Here is a 27189-nt window from a genome sequence, read left to right as displayed (position 1 = left end):
TAAGCATTGTTATTTCATAGAAAAGAATGAAAACTTCTGAATTTATGTTTTGTTTTCATCGCAAATGGAATGTGTTGTGTTGCTAAGATACCTTGTCTGATCTTAAAGATTGTAAATGGCAGCCTTGCCCATGGTGACCCTATAAAGCCTCACATGTTACTGCCCTCTGTCACTGAGGGACATTCATTCACCTCTTTTATTGTGCAATTGAACATTGAATTTCCAAACTACAAACTATAAACTGGTTATAAATCCTCCCTGAAAATAACACACTGATGGAAAACTCCTTGATCAGGGCTGCCAGGGGTCTGGAAAGGCCTTAACTCCCATGTAAACACAGAACAAAGATGTCCAAACACACCTGTAGCAAACTGGACTGGATTTCTTTGTCGAACAGCTAAACTATTCTGAACTGATCCGACAGTCAAAAAGGTGCTAAAATGATTCTATCAGGTCAATGAGCCAAAACACCTGTGGAAACCTGCAGTATGTATTAAAAACAAAAGTGCACTGGTGCCGTTAATAATGTCTTGTACATGGGATGCTCACACACTCGCTCTGGCAGTGTTTCCGTTGAGAGAACACACACGTGAGCTGCTGGTCTTGAGGTGCCTGTTGGTCGCTGCCTAATTCCTATAATACCCCTAATTAGTGCTACCAGAAAGTGTGTATTGTATCCCAGAAATGGCACTGATTCTTCAGCCACGGTGTGTGTGCCACTGAAGTGTTTCCATGTTTTTATTAGGCCAAACGTGTGTTAGTTCGATTTATTTCATTGACTGACTGGTTGGTTGAATTTTGTTTCAACAGACCTGGTATGTGAACCTTATTTATTAAGTGTTTATGTAGAAAGTGCCTCTTCATAAGACATCACACGCATCCAGTTTCAGAATAACTTGAATTTGAGAATGTTACAGACTGAACACACACGACCGCCATCACCTGTCACTCACCTGTTCCAACCACCATCACTCCAGCACTCCAACTTGTCAACATGCTAAGCTTTTCTTACTTTTTTTCTGCCTTCTTTGCTGTTTTCTACTGGGACAGCTTCTAGACGAAATGCCACTACTGGGGTTTGTTGCCTTGCATTCATCCTCCAGGCCGTGGTTAGGATGCATAGCCGAAGTGGCAAAAGGAGAAGGATTTATTATGCTTGCATGGGTAAAATAGTTAACTGGGTGACAGAACTGCACCTAAAGCATGCTTATTTTCCTAGAATCGGTAGTCAGATAGACTTGTTAAAAGACTTATTGTTCTGGATTACGATGAACGTTGGTTTGACGTGTCACAGAACTCAGAAAGACAGAGGGCATGTGACCGGAGGGCAGAAGGGAAAGCTACAAATCGAGCCGATGATCAATACGCAGCATCGACTGACATTGTCGTGGCGACGCATGGGGACGAGTTTGTTTTTAGAGCAAGCTTAAACTTTTTAGACCTTTTTCTTTTGGTTCTGATTCATTTAGATTTGATCAGTGTGCTCCCAACTTCACATACACAGACAAGGTTGGAGACCATTGTGAGAGTATATATAGCAAGTATTAACTAAGCAACACACAGTACACACAAACACATGCACAAGACACTGCACAGCGCACATGGAGACATGTCAAGGTGTCAGTTTTACTGGGACTGGTTCACCTCCCTTCTGTATTTTACTCAGGGTGCCAAAATGGGGAGGAGGAAACAGAGCGGGACACGTTATTCACAGCAGAAGAAGCTGAAATTGGTCAACTTACATTCACCACTGCAAAATCTGAACTGAACTGACTTTAAAACATAATAGATAACATATATAAACCCCTTTTCTCCCTGTGATGTAGAGCATTACAGACACCGGTGAGGCCCTGCAATAAAGTCCTGCTACAGCTCATTAAGATAAAGGATCTGATTTCCTTTTTGTCCAAAGCTGACAAATCATAAAATCGCCGGGGGGGCCGTTTCTTTAGGCCTTTGAGATGTGACAAAGTGTGGCGGGCGTCCAAGATTAAGAGTCTACTTATATGAAACGTTCGCCTGCAAATCTTCTTTTTACTGCCATTTACGAATAAGGCGACATGTTACCTGATAGGCAACGCTCGTTCGTGTATTATGGCTTTCATGACGTTCTGTGAATTGACCTGAGAATCTGCCTTTCCTCCTCTTCTTTTGTCCAAGCGCCCCCCCACCCCTCCTCCCCCCTACCCCTCCCACTCCCCCTCCCCCTCCCCCTAACCAGAGAAAGGTAGGCACATCAGGACAACAGAACAGAAAACAGTTTTACAACATATTCCACTTGTGGACACAGAGCAATAAGAACTATTTTGTGGAGACCTATAGACCTAGTGAAGTTTAAAAACGATTGGACACATGTAGTCGACTTACTCTTATGCAAATGCCAGTATTGCAAGACAAGCATTCAGTAGTTTATGGACAGCAATTATATGGCACCCTTTACCGAACTGCACGTTTTCATCAATTCCAAACCGAGAAGAAGAAAAGGCCCGGCAGCTTTGATAGAAAGCCACGGGTCCTCAACACTTTGCATGTGAACTAGTGTTAGATCTATTTTCCTCTCCTCTATAGCTGTCTTTCTCTCTGTCTTTCCCTGTTACGTGACCCAGTTTTCCCTCTGCTCCCAAAAAACCCTCCTCACCTTCCCTCCTCTTCCTCACTCCCCCCCGCTCACCCACCCACCCCTCCAAAAATACGTTCATCTCCTCTCAGTTCTCCTAATGTGTTTTTGCTTTTTGGCCTTTTTCTTCCCCTCTCTTGTTTGTAAGTTTTATTTTTGTAATTGTGCATGTACAAGCGTCACTGACTCGATGGATATGTTTAAAAAAAAAAAAGGAAAAAAAGAGATTTCAGCTGCTGAAGCCATGCAAAACGTTTTGAATTGCCCTTAAAATATGGAAGATGTTTTCTGAATGCTTTATATTCTTTCTGCTGTAAAATAATAAAAAAAGGAAAAAATTAAGAAAACTCGAGAACCGAGTTTGCCAAGTCTTTTTGTTTCTTCTGCCAGAACACCTCAGAGAGAAAAGAGCTGACGCACACTGTTTACCATATAAGTTTAATTTCTATTTAACATGTAACTATTCACGTTTGTATTTAAGACACCGTGGATCAGACATCAGACAGCTCAGGACATTTGAAACAAAGTTAAATATATTGAACAAAACTTCAAAATCTTTAAATTAAAGTCACCTTGAGGACCCCCAGCCACAGATCCATCAGACCTATGGAAATGTTCTTTGTGTGTGTGTGTGTGTGTAACGTGTGTGTGCGCGTGTGTATGTGTGTGAGTGCGTGTGTGTGTGCGCCTGATATTTCGTGTTTTGTCTGTATGTATACATGAGTCCAAGATAGGGAGTTTGTAAGTGCAGGCCTTGTTTGTGTGCGACGTCACAGTTACACACAGTATTTCCAGAAACACTCGGTATTCCCTCCTCTCTTCCTGAACTGCTTCCTGATTCCCATCAAGCGGCTGAAGGGATTAAGGAGGCTTTGTTTCTCCAACAAGACCTGCAAGAGCACATGTAATGTTGATGTTAGTCATGTCGCTCACACTTCAATGCTGTTTTAGGTGTAATGTTTGTGGAAACCCACCTCTCGTTTCATCCCTCTGGGGAGCAAACCTGCTGTTCTGAGACCTGAGAGAGAATAATGTAAAGCCTGTTTATTCCATTAGGTTTGTTTGGATGCATATGTGACATCTGCAAATGAGATCGGAGAAGTTAGAGGAGCAGGTTTGTTGCAGAATATCCAGACTGACTACAAAAAATAGCGGTGAAATAAGTAGAAAAGGGAATATTGTGTGTGTGTGTGTGTGTGTGTTTGTGTGTGTGTGTGTGTGTGTGTGTGTTCTCACCATCCCTGTTGATCTCCCCAGACAGCAGAGAGTATCTGGCTCCAGCCCCGTCCTGAGGGAAGGCTTGCTCCGAAAGAGACAAATCCTCCAGGATGCCGACTCCTCTGTCCTCTGCTGACACTGAGGGAGGACACCAAAACACACACACACACACAGTCGGTCAATAATGTCACAGCATAGAGCTTCTATCCACAGACGTGCAAAAACAGCTGAAGGTCACTTTGAGTTCATCCATATTTATTCTATTCAGTGTAAATCACGTTTGTACTCTTTCTTGTTTGTCTCATGTTTTTGCGTGACACAATATTCTAAACCAAAATCGAATTGTTTTACAAAAAAAATACTAAATTGTATTGGTGTGCACTTATTAGCAGTTATGTTGGTTGTTTAGTTTTCTGTCATCAGACATGAGAATAATGTTTTAGTAGCGTTATATTTACAGGGATAATAGTGAAACAAATGACAAAATTCTGCAAAGTATTTTTTATTATTTGATGAGAAAAGTAAAATCTATTGTCTGACACCAACTAGGAAATTAACATACTGAAGTCAATGTGTGTGAACTGAAACAAATCTTCACAAATAAACACACTGCCAAATGTTAATCCAGTGTAATATGGCGTCCCACTCACCAGGTCCTGGATAGGACATCTCAGCGGACTCTGTAATGGGGTGGGCCAACAGCGGGCCAGAGGCCACGAGCAGGACGGCCCAGGACAGCAGCTGCTTACACTTCATCACTACGGCGATGGTTCTGATGGAGATGTTGCCGACTTGCCCGCAGGTTCACAGGATGCAAAGACGTCTTGTATGATCTCTGTCCGTCCCAACTGGGTTATATACTTCAAGCTGTGTGTCTCCCTCCCCTCCCACATATACGCACATATACAGACCCCATCTGACACATCAGCCATCAGATCCATTGTCCCATCCTGCCTGACCGCAATAAATCAACAGGCAGTCACAGATGAATTATAGGCTCAGTAAAACCCACGAGTGCTGCCGTCCATGTTTCAAGGGCAGAGTCATGTTTTATCAGCTCTGTGGCTTGGCTGACTGTTTTTACTGACTGTGTAAATTGGATCGAACCAGGTGTTTCAGATGTGGCGTTTGACAACATCCCACAGGGGAGCAGGTGGAGAAAGCGGGCAGCCAAATGACAAATGTTGTTCTTTTTTATGATAGGAAGTCATTAAACTCCCCAACCATTTAAATCCTCTTCAATCCCGGCGCTCCTCTGTCACAGCTGTGCCGATGCAAAGCTGTGTGCAGTCATAATAAAGTAGTGTAATTGCTTGCGGGTTAAGTGGAAATGCTCAAATGTTCAAGACATGGTAGCCTGTAAGCCATCTGACATTTCAAGTCAATTTGAGATTTTCCCACAGGTCACTGAATCACACTGATTCATGCACATTATTTAGCGTCCTTGTTCTGCTAAGATGCTCTACTTGTGCTTTCACTTCTTCTTAGTCATGCAATAAAATCCTCTTTATGAGCACGTCCAGCATGGTCAGACAGATCAGCCCTGCTATTGGTGGGCAGACTGGGTACAGGTGGGAATAGACATTTACAAAGTCACATTTCATACCTCTCCGTGTTATTTGTGTATTTATTATTAGAGCGTGACGTCAATGTTCAGTCTCTTGTATGATAATGAGGCTCGCAGAGGCAACAGTGACATTTAATTTTATGGTTGGAGGGCCAGACACTCCATTAGATGTTGCTGTATATCATGGAAACCTATTAAGATTTATACTCTGTATTAGTCAAGGTCCCAGTTTCTTCCAGCCCCTAAGCTAAATGTTGAGCCTCAATCTGCCAACCCATGAACTGAAGTTTGTCCTATTGTGTATGAGGCACACAACTCATACAATAGAGCAGGGGTGGCTAACCAGTCCAGCTCACAGAGCCACAACAAAACCCAACACCATTTCGAAAAACCTCAGTGTTATCAGACCATCAATGGCATGAAAAGAGTCAACATAACACAAGAGCCATAGAGAAGAGGTGACGGAGAATAAATCATAATACAGGAGAGCAAGGTGGCGGGAAATACCTATAACAACACACTTCACTTAACTATTTTTACGCAATATGTGTAGTAGTATTAAGTTCAATACAGTCAATCATACTGAATTTGTCCTCTTGTCTTGTTCAAGTTTAATCTCTGGCATTTCCTCTTTATTAGACTTTATACTTTTCCTCCTTTGCTATTCAGAGGGAAATATTGTACTCCTGTGTTTATCTGAGTCTTTCCCGATGTTGGAAATAAGTCATAAACCAGCTGGATGGTGTCAAATTATTTAGTTGAGATACTTTGTCTCAATCATGCTTGTTTGTTTGTGAGTGTGTGTGGAGTTGTACAAGTATGTGAAGTCTCCAGGCAGATGTGATGTCAGTTTACAGTTTGTAAATGCAATATATATATATAATATATAGAGTATCGACATAATTGAATACGAGAACATAAATTCATTTTAAGTGAGCACACGCACACACACGCACGCGCACGCACGCACGCACACACACACACACACACACACACACACACACACGCACAGAGGACTGAGACAAGTTATATTATATTGAGCCTGTTCGACGTGCGGCCAGCAGGGGGCGAGTTACGCCAAGAGAAACTCCAAAGCAATCTCTCGCTAATTCATACAGATTTTTAATATTTGCAGTGTCATTAGCTTATAGACACATTTGGTAAACTGTTTAAGATACAATTTTCAGAAATGGGCTCCATTCTTTTCTCTCCTTTCTCACACTTATCACAGGAGACTTTACAGCCCGTAATCATATGCTATAAACCGCAACGATCATTTACATGACAGGTTCCAAAGGAGCGTTTTAATAGCGTACTAAGAAATGCTATGAAACGCTCCCTGATCCTATATTTACACCACTTCTGAGGTTTGAAATGTTAGTTTCTCAAATCAAGTTTCGATTTTTGTCTTGAACCAACTTTAGTGCAACTTATCTCGCTGATTACACAACAACATGATTCTGTTTTCTGTTATATTTACATCACATTGTTAGATTTCATTGTTTCATTTCAAATAATACAAACTATAACTGCTTACTGCTTGTTTGAAAATTCCATCTCCACTTTCACTGTGTAATCGATAGGAACGTTTGGTTTTGTGCTGCGTTCACAGTTATTGGAAAGATGGATATCAATCAAAGTTAGCGAACTATTTCGATATCCAACTAGTGAAGGAGAGTGTAAATCAAAATCACTAAATAACGGTAAAAGTTTAGCATTATAAGCGTGTTGTGACGTCATATTGTTAATGGAACCCGACACATATCAACTACCAAAACGGCTTGCTGTCTTCTATCCAGACATTGACCTGAAAAAGTCTGAAGTAGGCTTTCCCGGGTCCCTGAAGGCAGCAGCAGCCAACCGCCCCCACTTGCTGTCCAGGAGGCGTGAAGAAGCGCCGGAGAGGCGGACGGACAGTGGCTAAGTTTGTCCGTCGTGGCTTCCCATCAACACCCAGCGGTGCTTTGTTTCATTGATGAACAACAACACAACGACTGACTTTTGACCAAATTCGCACCCAAAACTCCGCTGTTAGGAACGTCCGCGACAGTTTGGAGACTAGAGAGACAAAGAGAGAGACCAGGCGGCGGCGAAGTTGACACTTGGCTGTCATGTTTACTACTTGTTGAGTAGCTTGTGTGTACTCAGGATACTGGAGAGATTAGCCTCCGTGAGCAGCCTGCTGGGAACAGGTACGTTGTAAAACCACAACACTTTACTTTGAAGACTTGTTGTATATTATAGATTGTTTGCCTTGTGTGTCGATGAATGGTCTGTTTTAGATAGAGAGACAAAGTTCTAGTAAGTTCGACTTCGCGTTGACAGCAGCGCCGCTCATTGTTTAGTTCTGCACGTTTGCATGCACGTCCATCGTTGCAAAGCAACTTTACTCCTGCACTTTAAGTTAACTGTGCGGTGTGTTTCCCTGCCTGGATAACAATGAGCCTCTGTGCTCCTCCAGGTTCTCCTGTTTGCACCATGAGGCACTGACACCCAGAGCTCAGTGATGGCCGAGCTGGAGATAGACCAGTCAAATTTACCACGGGTCCAGGAAGGTAAACACACAGACACACACACACACACACAAACTGAGCATCCCTTTTATCTGTAGAAGATTAACCTAACTAAACACACATTCTGTAGGGATGCAGAAAGGAGTGTGTTTAGTGTGTTAGTTAGTTTGGTTCTCCTCCTCTGCAGGGTCTGGATCCAGTATGGACTCTTTTTTTTATTATTATTCCAAAGTATCTCTGCAGCAGCTCCTGTTCTCAGCCTGTTGTGGTTCTGAGAGAGGATGAGCTCTTCACATGCTCTGCTTGGCCTCGGCACCCAAGGGCAGCTTTTCTTTAGACCTTGTGTGTCTGTGCTTGTTTTCCATGGTATCACTGCTCTATGTCTGGCTCAGATAAGCAGTAAGTTACTATATATGTTGTCTGTAAAGCAGACAGACAGACAGACAAACAGACATAAGGGTCCTGTCGTACTTTCCAGAGTCTCAGTTGGGGCCCAGATAAGAGGGAATAATGAGATGGTGGCTCAGGATCTGCACTCCTCTGATTCTCTCTCTCTCTCTCTCTCTATCTGTGTAAATACTTCTGCTTCACCATAGTGTTTAAGTTGGGTAATGGCGGATTCCAATACAAACGGTTAGTTATGCAGAATATGCAGTTTTAGAACATGGATGAGTGGAAACTGCTACAACTCCCAAGTCCTTTCTAACCCAATAAACCACACGATGCATTGAAGACACGAAGACACAAGTGCAGACTGCAGCTGTCTTCATACAGCTCGTAAGAATAAATCAATATGTGGGTTTAACTATTCATTAGAGTGCAACATTACATAAGGGGAACGCCTGGAACATCACTAGGATACATCTCTCATGTTATGTTAGACCGGAAAACAAAAATCCTGTCCACCATCTTTGCCCACTGGTTGATTTCTCTGTGTGCATGTACGAGTGAATGCATGAACAGGAAAGGAATGTCGGAGCTGTGGCCATGGTGTTGACCATTGGCCTGGTCTTTGGCATGTCCATGTTAATGAGCAAGGCAGAAATAGGTCTGCGTGTGTATTATCAAGGGAGATACTTCAGCACAGCGCTCTGGTTTCCGTACACAAAGGCCACAGTGTGCAGCTTTGCATTTTCACGCTTTATTGAGCAGAAGCAATGACAAACAAAGGCTGCCCCACAACAATAAACGCCTCGATGAGACAATGGCAGCATGTAAATAAGATGTCTGGTCAATCTAATTGTCGCCCTCGCCATCTATTTTCAGTGGATCAATCTGTCAATCTGAGCTAGTGAGTGAGTTCTTTACTTGACATCCCGTTTGGAGTGTTTATGCCGTCGCTCCTGGTGTCCCACTTCTCCTTCCCTCTCCTCCCCATCAGACTCGGGCTCAGTCAACCTTCTTTGTTTCCACTCTCCCTTTATCAGTTCCTGTTTCCTCTCCTCTGGCTGCTCCTGATATAGCCCGACGGGCCGAGGGAATGCAGCTCCCGGAGGAATTCCCCCCCGTCCCTCCCTCCACCTCCTCCCCTCATTCCCAAAATCCCTCTATCCCAACTGACCCAGTGATTCCCATTACCCTTCACCTCTCTCCGTCACATGGTAAAGTTTGGTTCCGGTTTGAAGGAGCCAAAGACAAAAAGAAGACGAAGAGGAAGCAGCGGCAGCAGCAGCACGGATGAGGCCGAGGAGGAGGAGGAGGAGGAGAGAGGGAGCGTGGGCGGTCAGTGGGGGATTTTGGCTGAAAATAGAACCCTTGTCATTTTCTCCTTTCGCCAGTTTCTTTGTTTGGCAGCCACTCATTGCTGCTGTTAGTGCTGCCTACTGCCGCTGAGCCAAGCCGAAGAAATCTGTGTCGGCATATTTGCTCCTAAACACCTCAAACAAATGTGTGTAACGTTTGAGACGAGACGAGATGAGCGGCTGTCTGCTTTGCAGGGGGGGTCCACACTTTTTCAGCGGCCAAGAAGAGGACAAAATCAGAAACAGTGTCAGCGTTTTGCACACGTTCTCTGACAGCCCGACCCCTCTGTGGCCTTTGACCTCCAGTGCCGCCGCCGCCGATTTCTGCTCTCCACTCGCTCTTTGATTGACTGTCCTCTTACGAAGCAGACAGTGCCCTTTTCTTTGGCCTTATTAAGAGGCTTACAGTAAGATTCAATGTAAGATTAGGAGCACGCACTCTTCCACTTAGCGTGGGCCCTGAACGCCTCACACCCAGTCTCCCCAAACCTGTTTAGCAGTCATAATAACACACTCTCCTCCCCTCCACGCCCCTGGCAGGGAAATATGAGCTCAGTTTAAAGGAGGTCTGAAAAACAAGTTAACCCGCAGTGCAGACACACCCACACACACGCGCGCACACACACACACTGTCTCTGGGGCTGTCATTTCCCTCCATCCTTCCTTCCTTCCCTCCCTCCCTCCTACTTCTGCCGAGGCTCAGACACAGTAAACACTAGATTCTGAACTGTCAATTTGTCCCGCCGGATTAAAAGCGAGGCTTTGGTCCGTAATCCCTCCGCACCGACTCGGCCCGGACTCATGGGGGCAGGTTGGAGATCCGTTTAGCGGCTAGTCCTCTTAAGCTCTGCAACAGGTGTATGGGGAAGAGCATGTCTGTCTGGGTGAGAGGGGTTAACGCTCGGGGCAGCTGGACCCCCGCTGGCTCACTTACGCTGTAACCAGACGCTTTGCACGGCTTTAGTGCTGTCACAGGGATTTCCATGAACTTTGATGGTCTTGAACTTCTCGCCCCCCCCCAGCCCCCATCACAGACGTAAACACACTCTTAGGACACGTTTGGACCCCAGTGGAAGCTTTGTCCTTGCTTCCTGATTGACAGAACGGAGCAAACCTCTGATCGGTTTCATCAACCCGGAGATCGATTGCACAATTTGGCATTCCGTCGTTACTGCAGGGCCTGGATGGTGAGGGATCGATCATGACTTTCTTTCTAATTTGAATGTGAAAGCTAACAAGGTAAAGGAAGTGTGTGTGTGTGTGTATGTGTGTGTGTGTGTGCATATAGCAGAGCAGAATTGATGGGCGGTGTGTTTTCAGGCACACAGATGGTCACAGTCACATCAGGCTTCAGCACTCGACTCTCATATTCTGTGTATTTTCCAACCCTTACTCTGGATGTTAGCCATTATATCAAATCCCATACATATGATCTTTAATGTTACGTGTCCACAGCTGTGATTACACACGCTTGACTTCAGATTCTGGCTCATATTTGCACTTTAAGTCATTCTGCTTCTGCTTTGGTGCGGATCCAGGAATGACCCATTATCCTTCAGAGATGCTCATACATGTAAAAATGTATATAGATGGCTGTTTTCTTTAGATTTAGCGTATTATTAGAAGAACACCCTTCTAGCGTTTATGTAAATGTAATGATGTGCAGCAGCTCTGCACAGCCACGGCCCCAGCAGCTGGATCAGAGGCAGGACAGGTGTTTGTAATGGGCTCTGCTTCTGCACCGAGCTAAAGGCAGTGAGCTCTCTCTTTTAACGCCAGTCTCCCTGCTCTCCTGGTTGCATTTGAAAGCACCATTGTAGGAAGAGACAGCCGCTCTTGGTTCCCCGATGCGGAGCAGCGAGGCGACGAGGCGGTTTTGTCTGGCCGCAGTGAGCGGTATGTCTGCAAAAGATGGAGACAGTGGCGAAAACAGCTGGGCCACTGTCGCCGTCTGTCTGTGTGTGTGTGTGTGTTTATGTAGTCTCCAGTCACTTCTCACTTTGTTTGACGGCCTTTAAACACACACACTCGCAGCAGCACAGAGGCTCTTTAACTACTGCAAACATTTGGCACGTTTAAAGATGAGACTAACAGACCGCAGACTCTTAGGCTATTAATCGGCGATCAAAGGCTGACACAAAGCTGTTTGCTTTTGCTAGTTGATGACTGCAGCTTCAACAAGTTTCCACGCCAACACACACACACACACACATATAACACTATTAGCTCCCTTCTCCAATACCCGTTTGTTTGACTTCTCACATTTGGGACTTCTTTCTGCGTAAAGGCCTCTTGCTTTCTGTGATGCTGCACTGTAATCCAATCCCTTCGCTTTGTGGCCTTTTTCGATGAGAAGACAAAAGGTTAGGAAAGGGTTAATCCAGTATGAGTTCATATATCCAGCCGCAGCAGCAGGTGGGCAGAATGCGGGATCATGGGATAGAACCAGACTCCTCCTGGTTAAAGCCTCAGGATGGAATGGAGACTCCACGCTGGCTGCAGGCGGCGTTTCCTCAACTTTGCATCTTCATTTGGTAGTCATGGTTACTCCATTTGTTTATAGAGCTTCAGAAAACAACGGCATAAGATGGTTGTTCAAATGATTTTCCTTGTGATAAATCGAGTCAAAGTCTGTTTGTGGAGGCCCAGAAGTTGACACACACACACACACACACACACACACACACACACACACACACACACACACACACACACACACACACACACACACACACACACACACACACACACACACAAATAGATGGCGCAAAGTCTGGCCCTCAGACTGCAGCTGTGGTTTGGGCCCGTGGACCTGCTTGAGGAATAAGTGCGGCTCTGTGTGTGCGTCTGTGTGATTGGAGCCTTTCAGACAACAACAGAAGAGGACGACCTCAGTGCGGTGGACAGTTGTCCTCTTTTCCAGCGCGGTGAGGAGTCTTCCTCTTAAAGCAGCGTTTATAGAAACAGCCATTATCCCGACAACACTCAGTCGGGCCGAGCGCTAAGCCCAAACCTCCTCTGGCCTGTGGTCTTTGGCTCGTTCTCTCTCCCTCTCCCCCCCGACGCTCGTCTCTTATTCCGGGGACAGACAGCCATTCTGGATCGTCCCCCGCTCTTTCTTCGCTTTCATTCCCTGACTTCTTCATCTCCTCCTCCCCTCACACTCACTCTGTCCTTATGTTGCGTTGACACTGAGCCTTCCTGCCCTCCCTCTGTTGCAGTGTGCCAGTGTTTCGCTGTGCTGGAGGACGGAGCGTTGGCACACAACCTGCAGGAACAGGAGAGTAAGTGCAACGTTACGCCGCATTCCATTCACAATGTCTGTTAGTGTTCTTCACGGGGCCGCAGTTAAGCTTTATGTTGTTTTTCCATAAGCGTGAGTTACATTCTAAACACATGGTCGTTACTGCGCCATTTGATGCTATGGGGAGCAGCTGTTGCACATCTGTCACGGCAGAATGGAGACGGAGCTGCAGAAGGTTGCCGTGTGTGTTTCTGCTTTTTGTTTCATGGCGTCAGTGCTGTGGTTTGTCTTTGTAATATTGCACTGTCAACAAAAAGGGGAGTCGGTTCCTGTTTTTGCGGTTTATCTTTGAAATCGACAAACTAATCGCAAATGATCAAAGTGGTGGGTGTGTGTGTGTGTGACTCTGGCGTTGACCCGTCAGCTTGACCCTTGCTCTTCCTGCCTGCAGTCGAGCATTATTACACCAACAACATCCAGAAGAACCAGCTCGTGCAGAATGACATCCGCATTGCCAAGAGGCTGCAGGATGAGGAGCAGGAGGAGCAGGCCCAGCAGAGCGCCCTCTTCAGGCAGAACTCCAGACAGCTGTACGTCATCACACACACACACACACACACACACACACACACACACACACACCCTGTCATTCCTTTACCTTCTCCGCTGCATTTTGTGTTTCGCTTGTGTTTTCTGCTATTGGAGAAGTCTCTGTCTCCGTCCCTGAACAATGTCCTTCTCCGTCTCGTCCTGTAGGGAGGAGCAGGATTTCAAGTACGCCCGAGTGATCCAGGAGGAGATCCAGAGGTGTGCCGAGGAGGCGCAGAGGAGAGAGCAGGACGACGAGGTGAGCAAAACACACACCGAGGTGAGCAAAACACACACCGAGCTCGAGCTGTAAAGGTGAATGAAGCGCAGCGGCTCATGAACACGATGCCGTTCACTCCCACAGCAGGCATCTGGGGAATATGGCCGCTTATAAGAGTCACGTATGAAGTCAATCAGGGAGAAGGTTCACACTCAACCAGGTCAGAGTTCAGATACAAGAAAAACTTTGAGAAACCAAACAAACCAAACTCTTTTTCTGTCTTGCAATGGTTTATCTGCAGCACCGAATTTTCAACACCGGGCAACACTAGCCGAGTTTCCTGCCATTCTCTCTATTTGAAACTCCATTAGTGTGTGCAGTGAGCAGACACACAGCGAGGCAGAGGGTCGGCACACACGCTTAAAATATCCCCGCCATTATCAGCGCTTATGGAAAGTTGAATCATTATCTGTGTATCTTGCTACGAGAGGCAGCCCTAAGAGGTTTGAGAGGCTCAGGAGCTCATGTCCTTGTATGGCACTGTGGACACACTGGTGCCTCATTCAATTATCTGCCCGTTACCAGCAGGTCGGGGAGTATCATGCGGTCCAACCTGTTCTCTCTCCGCACTAAACCAGTGTGTAATGAATGGCGGTCGCGGCAAAGTGCTGCTCGGGGGCCTCTGATTCATCCGCTGAGCTGTCTGAGCAGAGCCGGGCCGTTACACGCGCGGAGCCGGCAGCCTGCCAGCTCCAGACACGGCCCATCAAATCTGCCTATACAGCACACACACACACACACACACACACACACACACACACACACACACACACACACACACACACACACACACACACACACACACACACGTGTCAACACACTCACTTAGCCTGGGTGGATGTGGGAGGAGGAAACAGGGAAGTAAACTAAGTGTAATCATTTCCATTACTTACCGCTACATCATTCCAAACGCTCTAAACAATCACATTTTAGTTTGACAACGTTTCTCCTCTTCTCCTCGTCATCCTCAAGCAATTTCCACTGTGGGAGAACACGGTCAAAACATCGAGCGCGAGTTTTAGTTTGAGTAAATAGCGAACAAATACTCGCATCGGTGACAAATACAACGCTTCCCATGATTCATCCCGCTGCAGTTTCTTCACTACAAAGTTTTCGTAAACACAATAGACAATTAATCTTCCGTCCCGGTGACACAACGAGGTCGCCCAGGTGGTTCCCATCAACCGCCGCCGCCACCTCACTGCTCACAGAGGCCCCAATCGCAACGACAACACACATCTCCTCTTTTGTGTTGTTGCCCATGTGTGTGTCGCGTGCACGTGCCTCTGTCTGAGCATCACACACATTCAAAAGAACTTAAGCTACAGAGTTGAGCTGTGAGGAAGCAGTGCATTGTGGGAAACTCTCCCCCTAAACCGCCCCAGCTGGCCCCGCTGGAGCTGCGTGCGTCACACTGGCGCTCCGGCATAATATTTTCCTTTAGCCTGCAGTTTCCCTTTCTTTTCTGGAGGAGGAGGCCTTGGAGGAGCTTAGAGGAGCTGCTTGTTTGGAAGGACGTGAGGTCAGACAGGCTGTGCGCTTCATTCATCATCATTAAAACCGGTCACAAAGTCAGAAAGAAGCGGCGAGACCTCACTTAACTCTGCCGCCGCGTCACCTGGCATGAGCTCAGACTCACGACGCCACCGTCTCTCTCTGCGGATCTCAGAAGACGAGCCGTTAACATTCCGCTCGTCCCGCCTTTTTCGGAAACGGCTGGCTGATCCACAGTGTTGATTAAATATTTGCCTCCCTGTAGATTGTGTCTTTAATTAAGGAACAGAAGGCATCAGGCTGTGCAGTTTTTAAATGCCAGATCCCTGTGGCACTCCACGGCTAACCTGCCATGGCAAGCTGCTAATTGTCTGCCGGTGCTGGCAAAGCTGCTGACAGGCCGACTGCACAGCGAAGGAGCTGCGTTAGCGCTCAGGATTCACTCTCCGCTCCGCTCATGTATCCTTAAATCTCACCGTGTGCGTAGACCGTATATACACGCCATGTCTTGTCTCCATGTCTTGTCCTCCCTCATTTACAAAGGCAAGGAAGAACGAGCAGAATCCAATGAACTCGTCTCACTTTAATGGACTCCAACAAGTCCTCTGAGCTGCCAGAGCCCCTCTGACAAACCCACAACATCACACGCTCTACGGGACGCACTATTCTACATGTAATTGTAGATCGCAGCCACACTGACATGTAATTTTCTGGTTTGTCCGGAGTATTATTGGATGTTTCTAAGAAAAGCAGCAGCAGACAGACGGTGGTGGTAGACATTCCCTAAAGGCACAGCGTGTTAAAGCTAAACTGTCTTCTTGTCCTGCTTCTGTTGGAAGTTTATCTGGGCCACAAGGTAGAGGAGCTCAGATGTGAGCTTCGTCTCCTCGTTAGTGTTAAACTCTTCTTTAAAACAACGCTTCTGATGTAAAGAGCCAAACAAAGGGAGTGCAGAGGGGTCAAAGGAAGAGGGGGAGACGGGGACACGGGGACACGGGGACACGGGTCAGGGAGTACCAGGATGAGACTTTCTTGCATTATGGGATGTGGATTATATTCCATTTGACAAAACTCTTCATTACAAATACACCAAGTGTTCAATGATGATGTGAGTCTGTAAGTGACCAGTCGCCGCTTTGCTTTCTTCCGCTTCTGTGTTACACTGCCACCCTCTGGTCAGAAGCGGTACAATGTGAACTATCGGAGAATCCTTGTATTGATCGCTGCCGTATCTAGGAGGCCTCAGGTAGAATCATCATCAGCTTATGAACACACGTGAACCAAACCCTGCAGCTGGTTTGTCTCCACAGGAAATGGCCAAACGAATGCAGGAGGAAGAGCAGCAGAGGAGGAGGAGGAGGAGCAGCACGGCGCAAGAGGGCTTCCCTGAAGGTAGAGTGAAGGTTTTGTCTTTGTGTCATTGATTGATTTGTTATGTGGCGTTAATATTTGTGAGCTGTTCTTACACTGTGAGAGCAGATCAGTGCCGGCTCGTCTTCCTCTCTCACATCCTCGTCTCTGCTGCAGCTCCACCGTGACTGAAGTTGAAGTTTGTTGTCGGCTCCTCAGTGTCTTTTTCCTAATTACCCCTAACATAGTTTTAATATGTATATGTTGTCTTTCACACGTAATGTAAACAACTCAACATTCAGCTAAGGCATGTTCAGAGTAATGACCTCGTCCCGTAGCTGCTAACAGCCCCCCTCCCCGCTTTGTGTTTGCATGTTGGCTTGACTAAAGGCAGCAGCGGCGCTCCTGCTCTGCCCGCCTCACTCAGCAGCCTCCCAGGAGAGGAGCAGCACTCTTCCACCGCCAGCAGGTGGCAATGTTCTACCTCTCTCTCCCGTCTAGACTTAACCGAGCCTCAGTCGGAGTCCCCCAGAGGGCCAGCAGCTCAGGGAAACACAAGTCCACGGTCAAATGAAGGACACACAGACTCCATTAGGCACGTCAGGGATGGATTGAGGGAACCTTTGAGCGAGGACTCGGACGACTCGGACGCAGTTTTCTCCTCGCAGCTCTCGGCCTGGTCCCAGAGGCTGTTCAAAAGAGAAAACGCCGAACCTCCTCGACGCTGCACATCTTTATATCAGCCCAAAGAGAGAAACCACAGGGGGCCGCCCTCTCACAGCAGCTTCACAGGTGAGCTGAGGAGCTGTGAAGGGGAGAGAGGAGAGAGGCGGGAGGACCGGGACCAATATGGGGACCCAGGCGAGAGGAGAGTGAGGCAAAGCGTCGTAGAAAGGAGCCCTAGAGACCAGCAGGAGGATTTGCAGAGGAACAGACAGGATCCAGATTGGAGGTCAGCAGAGGTGAGAGACCGGCGGCGAAGTCGCAGCGAAAGCGTCCGGCTGCACGAGGCGGACAGACACAGCGTCAGAGGCTTGGCAAGGACCTGGACCTGTAGGGAAAACCCTGACAAACATGTCCGCTTTCAGGAAGGCTCCGGCAGCTCTAACGGGCAGCAGCCTCCCAGCAGGGGGGTGTGGGAGATGCTGGGCCAGGTCCTCAGAGAGAGGGGGGTACCTGTGAGATTCGGCGTCCCCGGAGCGCCACTTCAAGTAGGGCTTCCGGGCAAAGACAGCCAGGTGCAACATGGGAGCGAAGTCTCCCACGGCGACCCCCAACCACAGCATGCAGTCTTCCAGAGAGCGGCCTCTTCCAGGCACAGTTTCCATGGAGATATGAGAGATAGGGGACCGTTGTCGTACGAACAGAACGGCGAGCGAGAACACAGAGCGGACAGACACTGCGATGTTCCGCCGACGCTGCGTGACGACGGAGAGGTGTGGAGGATGCAGAGGAGAGACCCATGTGTGGCCGACAGGGAGAGGAGAGGCAGTGGAAGGTGGAGACAGAGGCAAGAGTACGGCGAGGAAGAGGAGCGGGCGGCAAACCCAGACTACAGCCGTCACAGCAGATCCACCAGGACCACGAGTCAACGCCGGCACAACAGACCGGAAGAACAGTTCAGCTCAGAGGAAGAGGAGGAGGAGGAGGAGAGGAGAGTAGCTCAGCCCCGTCGGAGATTCCCGCAGCGAAGTCAAAGCCTCCGGGTTCCTTCCAGGCGTAGATGGAGGCCAGCAGGTAAACTCCATGCAGCCCACGCCGGCCTGCAGAGGTGGAGGCTTCTCAAACTCTGCTGAGTGTGCATCTGCTCCTCCTCTGATCTTCCCTCAGTCCTCCTCCGCTCTGAGGACGTGGGGTGTAGTGGTGACTTAGACTAACGGGACTTTCTGGACTCTGATGTTTTCTCTCTCTTTGGTACTTTTGAAGTGATGAGTGTGCTTTGTTCCTCCTCTTCAATCTGCAACAATCAGGGCCTCCTAAGACCGTGAGGCGTCTTTACATCTCTGCATCCTCTCAAGGTCTCGGTGTGTGTGATTCAAAACAGTGATCTTTGCCTTTTGGTACTCTTCTGATTTAATCTTCACCCTAACTTGTGTGCCATCCGCCTGCTTTCATCACACACACACCGCACTTCCTTTGCATTCACCACATCCTCACTGCCGCTCTCTCACACGTCACTACAGGATCGCCGCCTCAGCAGCAGCAGCAGCCAAAGCCGGAGGGGGCGAGTCTGGACATGGGCGAGCTGCAGCAGGTCCTGGAGGATGAGGAGCTGGCCCGCAGGCTGCAGGAGGAAGAGGAGAAGCGCTCCAGAAAAGTAAAGGAGTCCAAGAGTTTTTACCACGCCAGCTCACCAGGGCCAGAGTGAGCAGACGGTCAGTTAGTCTGTGTAATGACCTGTGTGTGTGTGTGTGTGTGTGTGTGTGTGTGTGTGTTCAGTCTCTCTCCTCTCAGAGCTCCCAGCCTTCATCACGCCGCTCGTACCCAGATGGAGACTTCAGAGCGGCTCAAGTGGCTCAGGATGAGGTACGATTTAAAACCCAGCTGTCAGTTGCCACAGACTCGTGCAGACTTGCCCTTGACGCTGCCTCTGTGTGTGTGTGTGTGTGTGTGTGGGTGTGTGGGTCTGCCGTGTTGTGCATTAGGAAATTGCACGATTTATGCAGAAGCAGGAAATCAAGACGAAGCGTCGGTCTCGTGAGCTGGAGGGCCCGGCGTCGTGGCGTGAGCACAGAGCCATGATGAGTCAGCACGACAGGCGAGCCGCGCGGGACAGACAGGTACCAGACAAGAGGGCGGAGGCGGCGTTACTCACAGCGCTGATTAAAGTGCCACACGCTCGTTTATACAGCCAGTCGGCGTTGAGCAATTCTTTTTCTGCCGCCCTCAGGTCCAGAGGGAGAGGCTGGACTCTGAGGGCCTCCCGTCTCCCACAGAGGACGGCTCTCCTGACAACCTGCCACCCAGCCCCGTCTCCACACTACCGTAACTGTCTCTCTCTCTCTCTCTCTTGCTCGCTCGCTCTAACCTCTCTCTGAATGTCACATTGCTGACTCGCCCGCTCTCGTCGACACAGGCAACAAGCCCAGCAGATCAGAAACATCGCCGAGGAGCTGGACCCGACCTTCCAGAGCAGGAGGCAAGGCACCGAGAGCCTCCGAGGGCCGCAGACAGGTACGGTAGTCTCTACTTCAAACTGTCACACTGACGAAAGCCTCCAGAGGTTTTGAGCTTGACTGACCCCCCTCCTCCACGCAGGCCCGGGCCGCCAGTCGCCTCCGCCCCCAAACGCCGAGGAGCCGACCTTCATCCCGCCCACTAAGCGGCAAACTGACAAACCGGCACGCACTAAACCCAAAGAGAAGAAGGAGAACTGCAAGCAACAGTGACGTCCTGCTGGAGCGCCGCTGCGTCCGCTTTAACACTACAGCTCCGCTTCTCGGTTCTCACGACTTCCTCAGGAGTTAGGTTGAAAACATGAGAATGTAAGAGTTCCTCAGCCGGCCACCGTGCACTTTAGACAGGTGGAGGGAGAGAACATCACTGCAGGCTCACAGAGGGAAAGCTGAGGTTTATTGAGGTATTTTTCGTTCTCCAGTGTTGACCAGAACATTTAATTTAATATTATACTTTTTCAAAAACCTATGTGTCACTTTGTATTTGTCTTCATCGAGTCCGGCGTCATACTGTCGGCACTGGAAATGTTCTGTTTGCTCCTTTTGTTTACATTTTGTTATGTAGGGAGGTGAGCTGTTACAGGCAGATGTCTTCTATGGGGAAGACGCTGTCGTTGAATCATTGGTTGCCGCCCACTCTAATAATAGAAGGGTAGTTTCTGTTTCTGGGTCACACCCTGGACTCTCTACATATTGTAGTAAAATGATTTCTCTCACTCGTGCCTCGTGCCTCGTGATGTCAGGCATCACTGGAATACGTCCAGGGTGACAACCAGAGGAGCCAGTTTCTCCCTCTTCAATCGTTCTCTCCTCAACAATCACACACACACACACGTGCAGCATCCAGTATCCAACTGGTGCTTTGGTGTTTGGTGTAGAGGCTCAGTCACTTCACTTCCTGTGCTTCCAGTGCTTTATATTGAAACATATATAATCATGCCTTGTTGTCTATAAAGCTGCTTTGTATTTGTAATGTTTCTCTTCTTCCTTATTTGAACGTCTCAGCTGTTCTGCACACAAACAACAAATGAAGAATTCCCACTTTTTTTTAATGAATGAAAATGTAACAAAAGTAAAGTACAATGTTAAATACGTAGAAATCTGACATAAAAAAAGAGTACAATCCATCCAGTGTCCACACACACATCTGTAAATCTTATAAACAACATGTCATCATAACCCTTATTCAGCATAAAGTGCTGCACTTCCCATGGTATAATATTGCCGACAAACGTTTTCACAGTGGAAAGTCCTTTGAGGTCAGCTGCCTTTATTTGTGACCTTAAATGACGTGGCGGTGACTCTCACACACTCATACATCACACACACACACATACGCCTTAGGTGTGTGGGGGCATCGCACACTGAGCACACACTGCACACTCGTCAATGCTGAATGTCAAATGTTCCATTTCAGCAAAAGGCAACAAGTCAAAGAGAGAATAAGAAGGTTCCACTGGGTCCTACTGCCCACTGCTGCTTTGAAATCAACCCACACAGTGACGAGTACTGATATGATGGGAGGGGGGGGGGGGGGGGGAGTTTCCACTTGACCCTTTTAACTTGATAACTAACATATGTGTTTGTAAATTGGTCCTGCTCTCATGACACACTTCTTTGGAATCTACGAGAATTAGTCATGTAATCTAATCTGACCTTTACCTTGAAAAGACATTCCAAGGACGGAATCTCTTGAGAAACTCCTTGCTCGATACTCCTGTCATGTCTCGGCTTGCCCCAGTGCATAATCAAAGCTCCTCCTCGTTAAAATGTTTAAGACTGGTGCTTTAAATTAACCTTAATGCCATTAACGACTCACTGGGGTTTGCTCAGGGTAATTTAGCACCGGGGAAATTCCCCCCAGTTTGGAGTTTTCGGTGTTTATGAGTAAACAGACAGGAAAGTCCTTTTAATTGTCCCTGGTCATGGTCCATCAATGCTGCACACACACACACTCCTCTATTGTCTGGAAGTGAGAAACAATGTTCTATAACTGAAACAGAAATGTATCAAAGAGCTGCTGGGAATGAATGAATGAATGAATGAATCAGCTGTGGGTGAAACCAGGCTGTGGTTACACTCGAGCCTGCACAGCACACACGTACACACACAGGCTAATATTACAGCCTAACCTGTGACACAGCTGTTATTTAATGATTTCGCTTGGCTGGAGTATTCAGTGGAAAGAGAAGGAAACAGTCCTTGTCTTCTCTGCTCAGACAACTTTCTTTCCTTCTCAGAATTCCCCCTCCTTTCTCATAACACATCAAGATTTGTCGCACAGATTATGATTGCAAAGATAGGAAAGATCATCGCAGACTGGAAATTACGTTTTTCTCCCCCCCTCTTTCGACCAACACAACCTGTTGGACTGCGGGAGAGTGTTATTTTCACGGGCATTCATTTCCATTCATCCAATGAGTGCACTTGTGGAATCCTTAGAGGCCAAAGTCGAGCTGCTGCCTTGCTCCTGCAGGGCTTCATGGAAGCTGCATTCAACTGCTATGAGTGTCCTGGGATCATCTGCAGAAGAAAAGGAGAAACGTTTCTATTGTGCGGTCTATTGTGCGGTCTATTGTGCGGTCCAGACAAGAAAACAAACCCTGGACGCTTCCTGCTGGGAACACGGGTGATGTCATTACCTGTGGGTGTCCTGATGATGGGTGGCGGCGTTATGATCAGCGTCTTTGTGCTTTTCTTTTTCTTAATCAGCTTAATGGACACGACGGTGCTCAAGATGATCAAGACCATGCCAATGGAGATCAGACACAGGATCAGCGGCCATGCTGGCACTGTATGATCTGTGACAAAACACCATCAGTTAGAATTTTAAAAGAAAAGAAGCTCAACCACAGTGCAGCATTAGAATCCTGTGTTACCTTTTGACTTTGGCTTGTTCACTAAGGCAACAGAGACGTTGGCACATTTAACGTCGTTGATCACGTCGCCCTTGGCTACAATATATCCACCAGGACATCTTAAAGACAAAAGGACACATGTCATTCTTCCTGCTATGACAGTAAAGGAAATGTGTGTTTGCTGTGTAAGACGTGCAGGATCCTCACCCGCTCCAGGGTTTACATGTCTGATGGATCTGGTCGTTGAAGGTTCCGTGTGGACACGACCTGCAGGAACCTGAGCAGGAAACACACAGCTTGCATCAGGAATTCCAGGAACTCACTACACCTTCCTACCCGGCATGTTTATCACCTTTCACCATTCAGCCAACATGAATAATCATGAACTGAAACCAAAATCTTTTGACTTTTTAATGACAGGCTTGCCAGGATTATCTTATCTTATCCTACACACTGCCCTGTATGTGTGTGTGTGTGTGTGTGTGTGTGTATGTGTGATGTGGCATGCTTCGTTTTAGTTTTGCTTACGTTTCTCCGCAGGTTCCTGACCTCTGTCACACTCCGTGATGCAGAATGAACACTTGTCATTGCCGCATCTGAGCCCTTTGCTGCAGCCACACACTGTGTCTCTGCTCGCTGTGCAGTCTTTCACCAGGACCTGAGCACCTGTAGGTCAACGACACGGAAACACATCCATGGAGTTGAGTTGTTCTCCAGGTTCAGCACAGAATAACACTAAAGAGCCGTGGAGACGTACCTACACACTGAGTACACCTGGTGCAGCGGTATTTAGTCGGGTCTTCTGTGAAGGTTCCAGGCTTACAAGGAGTACATAGCCGCTGTGGATCGGAACCACAAAGTTGGACCCGATGATGTCCTAAACACACACAGAGAGAGAGAGAAAGAGAGAAAGAGAGAGAGAGAGAGGAGGGTAAATAAGTGCACTGTATTCTCTTTAACATTATAATAGCCTTGTCACCATCATGCAGCATATTCACACACAAACACACACACACACACACACACACCATGTTTTTTAAGTTGTGATGCTATCAAGCTGATGCAGTTTCACACGTGAGTCTCCAAGATTGGATTTATTTATTTCCATTGGCTTCGTCTCTCTGATGTGGTATTAGCTGCAACCACAGAAACTGAACTTGGTTTACCTCCAACCGCATGGAGGAACTGCTTACAGGCTGGGATGGAAACAACGTAACAAGCTTCATATCCACAGAAAACACAAAAGCAAAAGAAAGCGCACAAACACACACACACACACACACACACTCCCTCATACTCACTCACACACACACGACATGACACAACTTGTGCTGAAGGTCTATAAAGGGCTTCTGTTATTCCTAAAATTCCTAGAAACAGATTCCCTGTTTTGTCAGCTGCTTTTATAAGGAAAATGAAGATAAACAAAACATCTAAAAGTACTGTTGCTTTTGTTTTCTTCTTTCCAAACTCACAGTTCTCTGAAACAGCTTTTCCTCAGGACAGGAATGATTGATTATTTGTAATACATTGCTACAGAATGTTAGGTTTCCCATCACCTTCCCCTCCATCACTCACCTGAGTTACAGATGTCGCAGCAGACGTCTTGGCTTTGTTCGTTGACTCCTTGTCTCCAGCGGCTGCAGGTTCTCACCGCCTCTCCGGTGCTGCTGAGGCTGCCCCGAGCCAGCAAACAGACCCCCATCAACCACAAGATCACGCTCATCCTCATCTTCTTCTCTCCAGCTGTGTGTGTGTGTGTCTCAGCTTCGTTCAGCTGCTGGAGAAATACAGCCAAGAAATCCCCCTCAGTCTCTTCAGCACTTCTGACTCCAACTCTAGAAATAAACAAAAACCCCTCGACTGTCTTCTTAAGTGTTCCCTCCAAATGCTATGAGGTTCAGAGATGATGTGTGACGATGTGGAGAGAAGAAATCAGACTCATAAGTTAACCCCAGAGCTGAGTGGGTTTGTTTCACAGAGGGGCGTGTCCACACTTCTACTGCTCTACACTAACCAATGAGGCTCAACATGAACAAAATAAGCTGCTTGAGCTTCTGTTTCACATTTCACAAGTATGATTAATAAATAAATCAATATTCTTATTGTCAGTTTCATTTACTACTGAAGGTTTTCTATTTAGTAAAAACCACCTGATCTAGTGGAAGGGATTCATATTCTCACCCTTTCAAAATGTATTATTAGTAGAATTAGTAACAGAATTGTGGAACTTTTACATCCTGAATACATTTATTTATTACTTACAGTTGTTAATAATTATTATTCCATCAAATCAGCTCCAGGGCTGTTACTCAGATTCTGATTATATCCATAAATGTGAGTGACTCATGGAATAAAGGTTATTATATGTTGTGTCTATGTCTTACTTGCTTTGTTGATGGGAGGCAATGACCTTTGGAGAGGGATGAATCACTATTCCATGAATGCTGTGTGCCTCCTGACAGTCACCAGACACTTTAACTTGTTCCAACATAGTTTTCAACACAACCGATACCACAGTTGCTTATTTAATATTTAAGTCAATAAGGTAAATCTACATCCTAGCGGGGTGTCAGGCGGTGTGTGAAGTCGGGGGATTTTCCTGTGTTTTTTGGGCGAAACACATTGCCAAACATGGACTCATAGTAAGATAGAAGTTGATTAGTGCAATAGAAACCATAACATTAAGTCAGCTGAGACACAGTCAGTGAGTCATTTTTCTTGTTTACTTGATATTCATCTAACTAAAGCCAACCAACCAGAACTGGGATTAAAGCTTTTCATTATTTTTTATTTATTTCATTTAAATTTATTCATTTAAATGTATTTTATGTCTTTTTCTGTCACTGACCACACCCACTCAGAATGTAAACTTTTACCTTTCAGAGTCTCTCTTCCTATCATGAACATCACAACACCTGGACTCTAAATCACTCTTTTTTTTATCCATGTCAAGGTAAATAGTCATTATCTTTGAGTCATTCGACTCTCAGATCAGTGAGTCATAGCACAGAGCAGATGGTAAGCTATCATGAGTTTGCTACAAAGGCAAGGAAAGTTGATAATTTCCCTCCTGTGCTTGTGTCGTTGAGGCCATGCGAGGTCAGACCAGGTGATCAACACTCAGGCGGGGAAGATGAAGAGAGGGAAATGAAAACAAAAGCGCTTGTTCAGAGATTGAATGATTTGTGTTAATGACTCCTATGAAAAGGAAGTCATGGTGCATCCAGTAAATTTGTTATTATTATTTTGGGAATCTGCTGAGTAATGCTGAGTAATTATTATATAGAACCGTTATTCCTGCCACAACAGGGAAATGAAAATTGTTACAGCAGCAAAGTGGATAGTGCAAAACAATAATGGGCTCTTTTTCCCATGTATATAAATTGTACTTATACAGTATTTATGTATTGGTTGACATTTGGATGACTTTGACATTCTAACTCACTGTGATCTGCCTACTGTAAAGAGCCAGACCCACATGTGACGTCAGAAGCAGAAGCTCGTCTACCCACATAGCTTTTGGCCAAGAAACACCTCCCCCCCACCCCCCCCCCCCCACACACACACACACAAACACACACATCTCAGCATCCCCAAAGGTCCTCTGATGTACAGTAAACCCCAAAGACTTAATGAACTCTGAATTACTTGGGGAATATTCTGAGCTGTTCAACACCTAGTGCAGCAATGACAAGCTGCTGGTAGATGTGTGTGGGGGGAGTGTGTGTGTGTGTCTATGAGACTTTTGTTTGGAAATGTAGGCTGATATGAAAATATGAATGCAAATGTGAGATCAGACAGAGCGTAAGTGTGTCAGTTATGCCAGTGGGCGGCTGTGACCTCACATTTCCTCATTCTGCCTCATGTGTGTGTGTGTGCATACAGCAACGGCACAGAGACATGATCGAATGTCACCCCCGATCTGAAACTACTTTTAAGAAGCTCTGACATCACTTCCTTCCTGACAAAAAACCTCACACCTCCCCCCCTATGTGTGGGAGTGTGTGGGTGTGGGTGTGTGGTCGTCTGCTTGTATGTAATCTTGCGGTCTGCTGGTCAAGCAGGCATACGGGGGTCGCTTTGCATCTAACATATATGTGACACTGCTCAGACCAAAGTCAGCCCACCGGGGAAGTACACGCAGCACTTTGAGTGGAAGTCCCATTCAGGGGCATTTCCTGCAAATGAGAGGCGCTGACTTCATCTACTCTTCTTCTCTGACCTTCTAAAGACAGGAACCTCCGAGAAGCGTCACTCAAACATTGTGTGTCTGAATCGAAAGGGCGAGTAATTACCAGCAGTGAATTAGAAAAACTACACAACACAAATCTACATATCAAACTTGGAATTAAAGTGGAGTGACACACACACACACACATATTGAATGTCTCCATCTAGTGGTTCACTATGCTGCATCAGATAGTTAGATTGTTTTAAAATTGTACACTTAGGAGTTATTATTCATTATCCTTCCTTAATTATTACAAACTATTCAATCACCAAGTCGTTATACTTGCACTGCTTTAAATAAGTTGACAT

The 27189-nt window shown here is 46.7% G+C and overlaps 3 protein-coding genes across 5 annotated transcripts; 1 reads left to right on the top strand and 2 right to left on the bottom strand.

Moving 5' to 3' along the window:
* Nucleotides 1–3194: 3194 nt before the first annotated feature.
* On the bottom strand, nt 3195–4770 carry LOC143013322 (urotensin-2-like). The gene is made up of 4 exons (XM_076166898.1): nt 4486–4770; nt 3854–3973; nt 3592–3635; nt 3195–3507 (listed from the first exon to the last, which is right to left on the bottom strand). Exons 1-4 carry the CDS (start codon nt 4589–4591, stop codon nt 3394–3396), a joined length of 384 nt encoding a protein of 127 aa, XP_076023013.1. The 5' UTR covers nt 4592–4770; the 3' UTR covers nt 3195–3393.
* Nucleotides 4771–7285: 2515 nt separating this feature from the next.
* ccdc187 (coiled-coil domain containing 187) lies at nt 7286–20762 on the top strand. 3 transcript variants are annotated; one of them, XM_076166782.1, is made up of 13 exons: nt 7286–7594; nt 7864–7957; nt 12879–12941; nt 13353–13491; nt 13658–13748; nt 16574–16655; nt 17004–18350; nt 18797–18930; nt 19053–19139; nt 19259–19393; nt 19504–19598; nt 19690–19787; nt 19872–20762. In XM_076166782.1, exons 2-13 carry the CDS (start codon nt 7909–7911, stop codon nt 20000–20002), a joined length of 2451 nt encoding a protein of 816 aa, XP_076022897.1. In that variant the 5' UTR covers nt 7286–7594; nt 7864–7908; the 3' UTR covers nt 20003–20762. The 3 variants fall into 3 exon arrangements, with proteins under 3 accessions (XP_076022897.1, XP_076022898.1, XP_076022899.1); XM_076166783.1 differs by lacking the exon at nt 12879–12941; XM_076166784.1 differs by lacking the exon at nt 17004–18350.
* Nucleotides 20763–20817: 55 nt separating this feature from the next.
* On the bottom strand, nt 20818–24578 carry tnfrsf9a (tumor necrosis factor receptor superfamily, member 9a). The gene is made up of 7 exons (XM_076166785.1): nt 24226–24578; nt 23405–23524; nt 23176–23313; nt 22855–22924; nt 22669–22766; nt 22432–22590; nt 20818–22312 (listed from the first exon to the last, which is right to left on the bottom strand). The coding sequence occupies exons 1-7, from the start codon at nt 24377–24379 to the stop codon at nt 22200–22202; spliced, it is 852 nt and encodes a 283-aa protein (XP_076022900.1). The 5' UTR covers nt 24380–24578; the 3' UTR covers nt 20818–22199.
* Nucleotides 24579–27189: the final 2611 nt, after the last annotated feature.

Source organism: Genypterus blacodes, unplaced genomic scaffold (genome assembly GCF_046128005.1).
Source record: "Genypterus blacodes isolate CSIRO-AG114 ecotype Tasmania unplaced genomic scaffold, CSIRO-AGI_Gbla_v1 ptg000156l_1, whole genome shotgun sequence".
Classification (NCBI taxonomy): Eukaryota; Metazoa; Chordata; class Actinopteri; order Ophidiiformes; family Ophidiidae; genus Genypterus; species Genypterus blacodes.
Note: the sequence above shows the minus strand (reverse complement) of the source record. Positions and strands in the feature narration are given on the sequence as shown.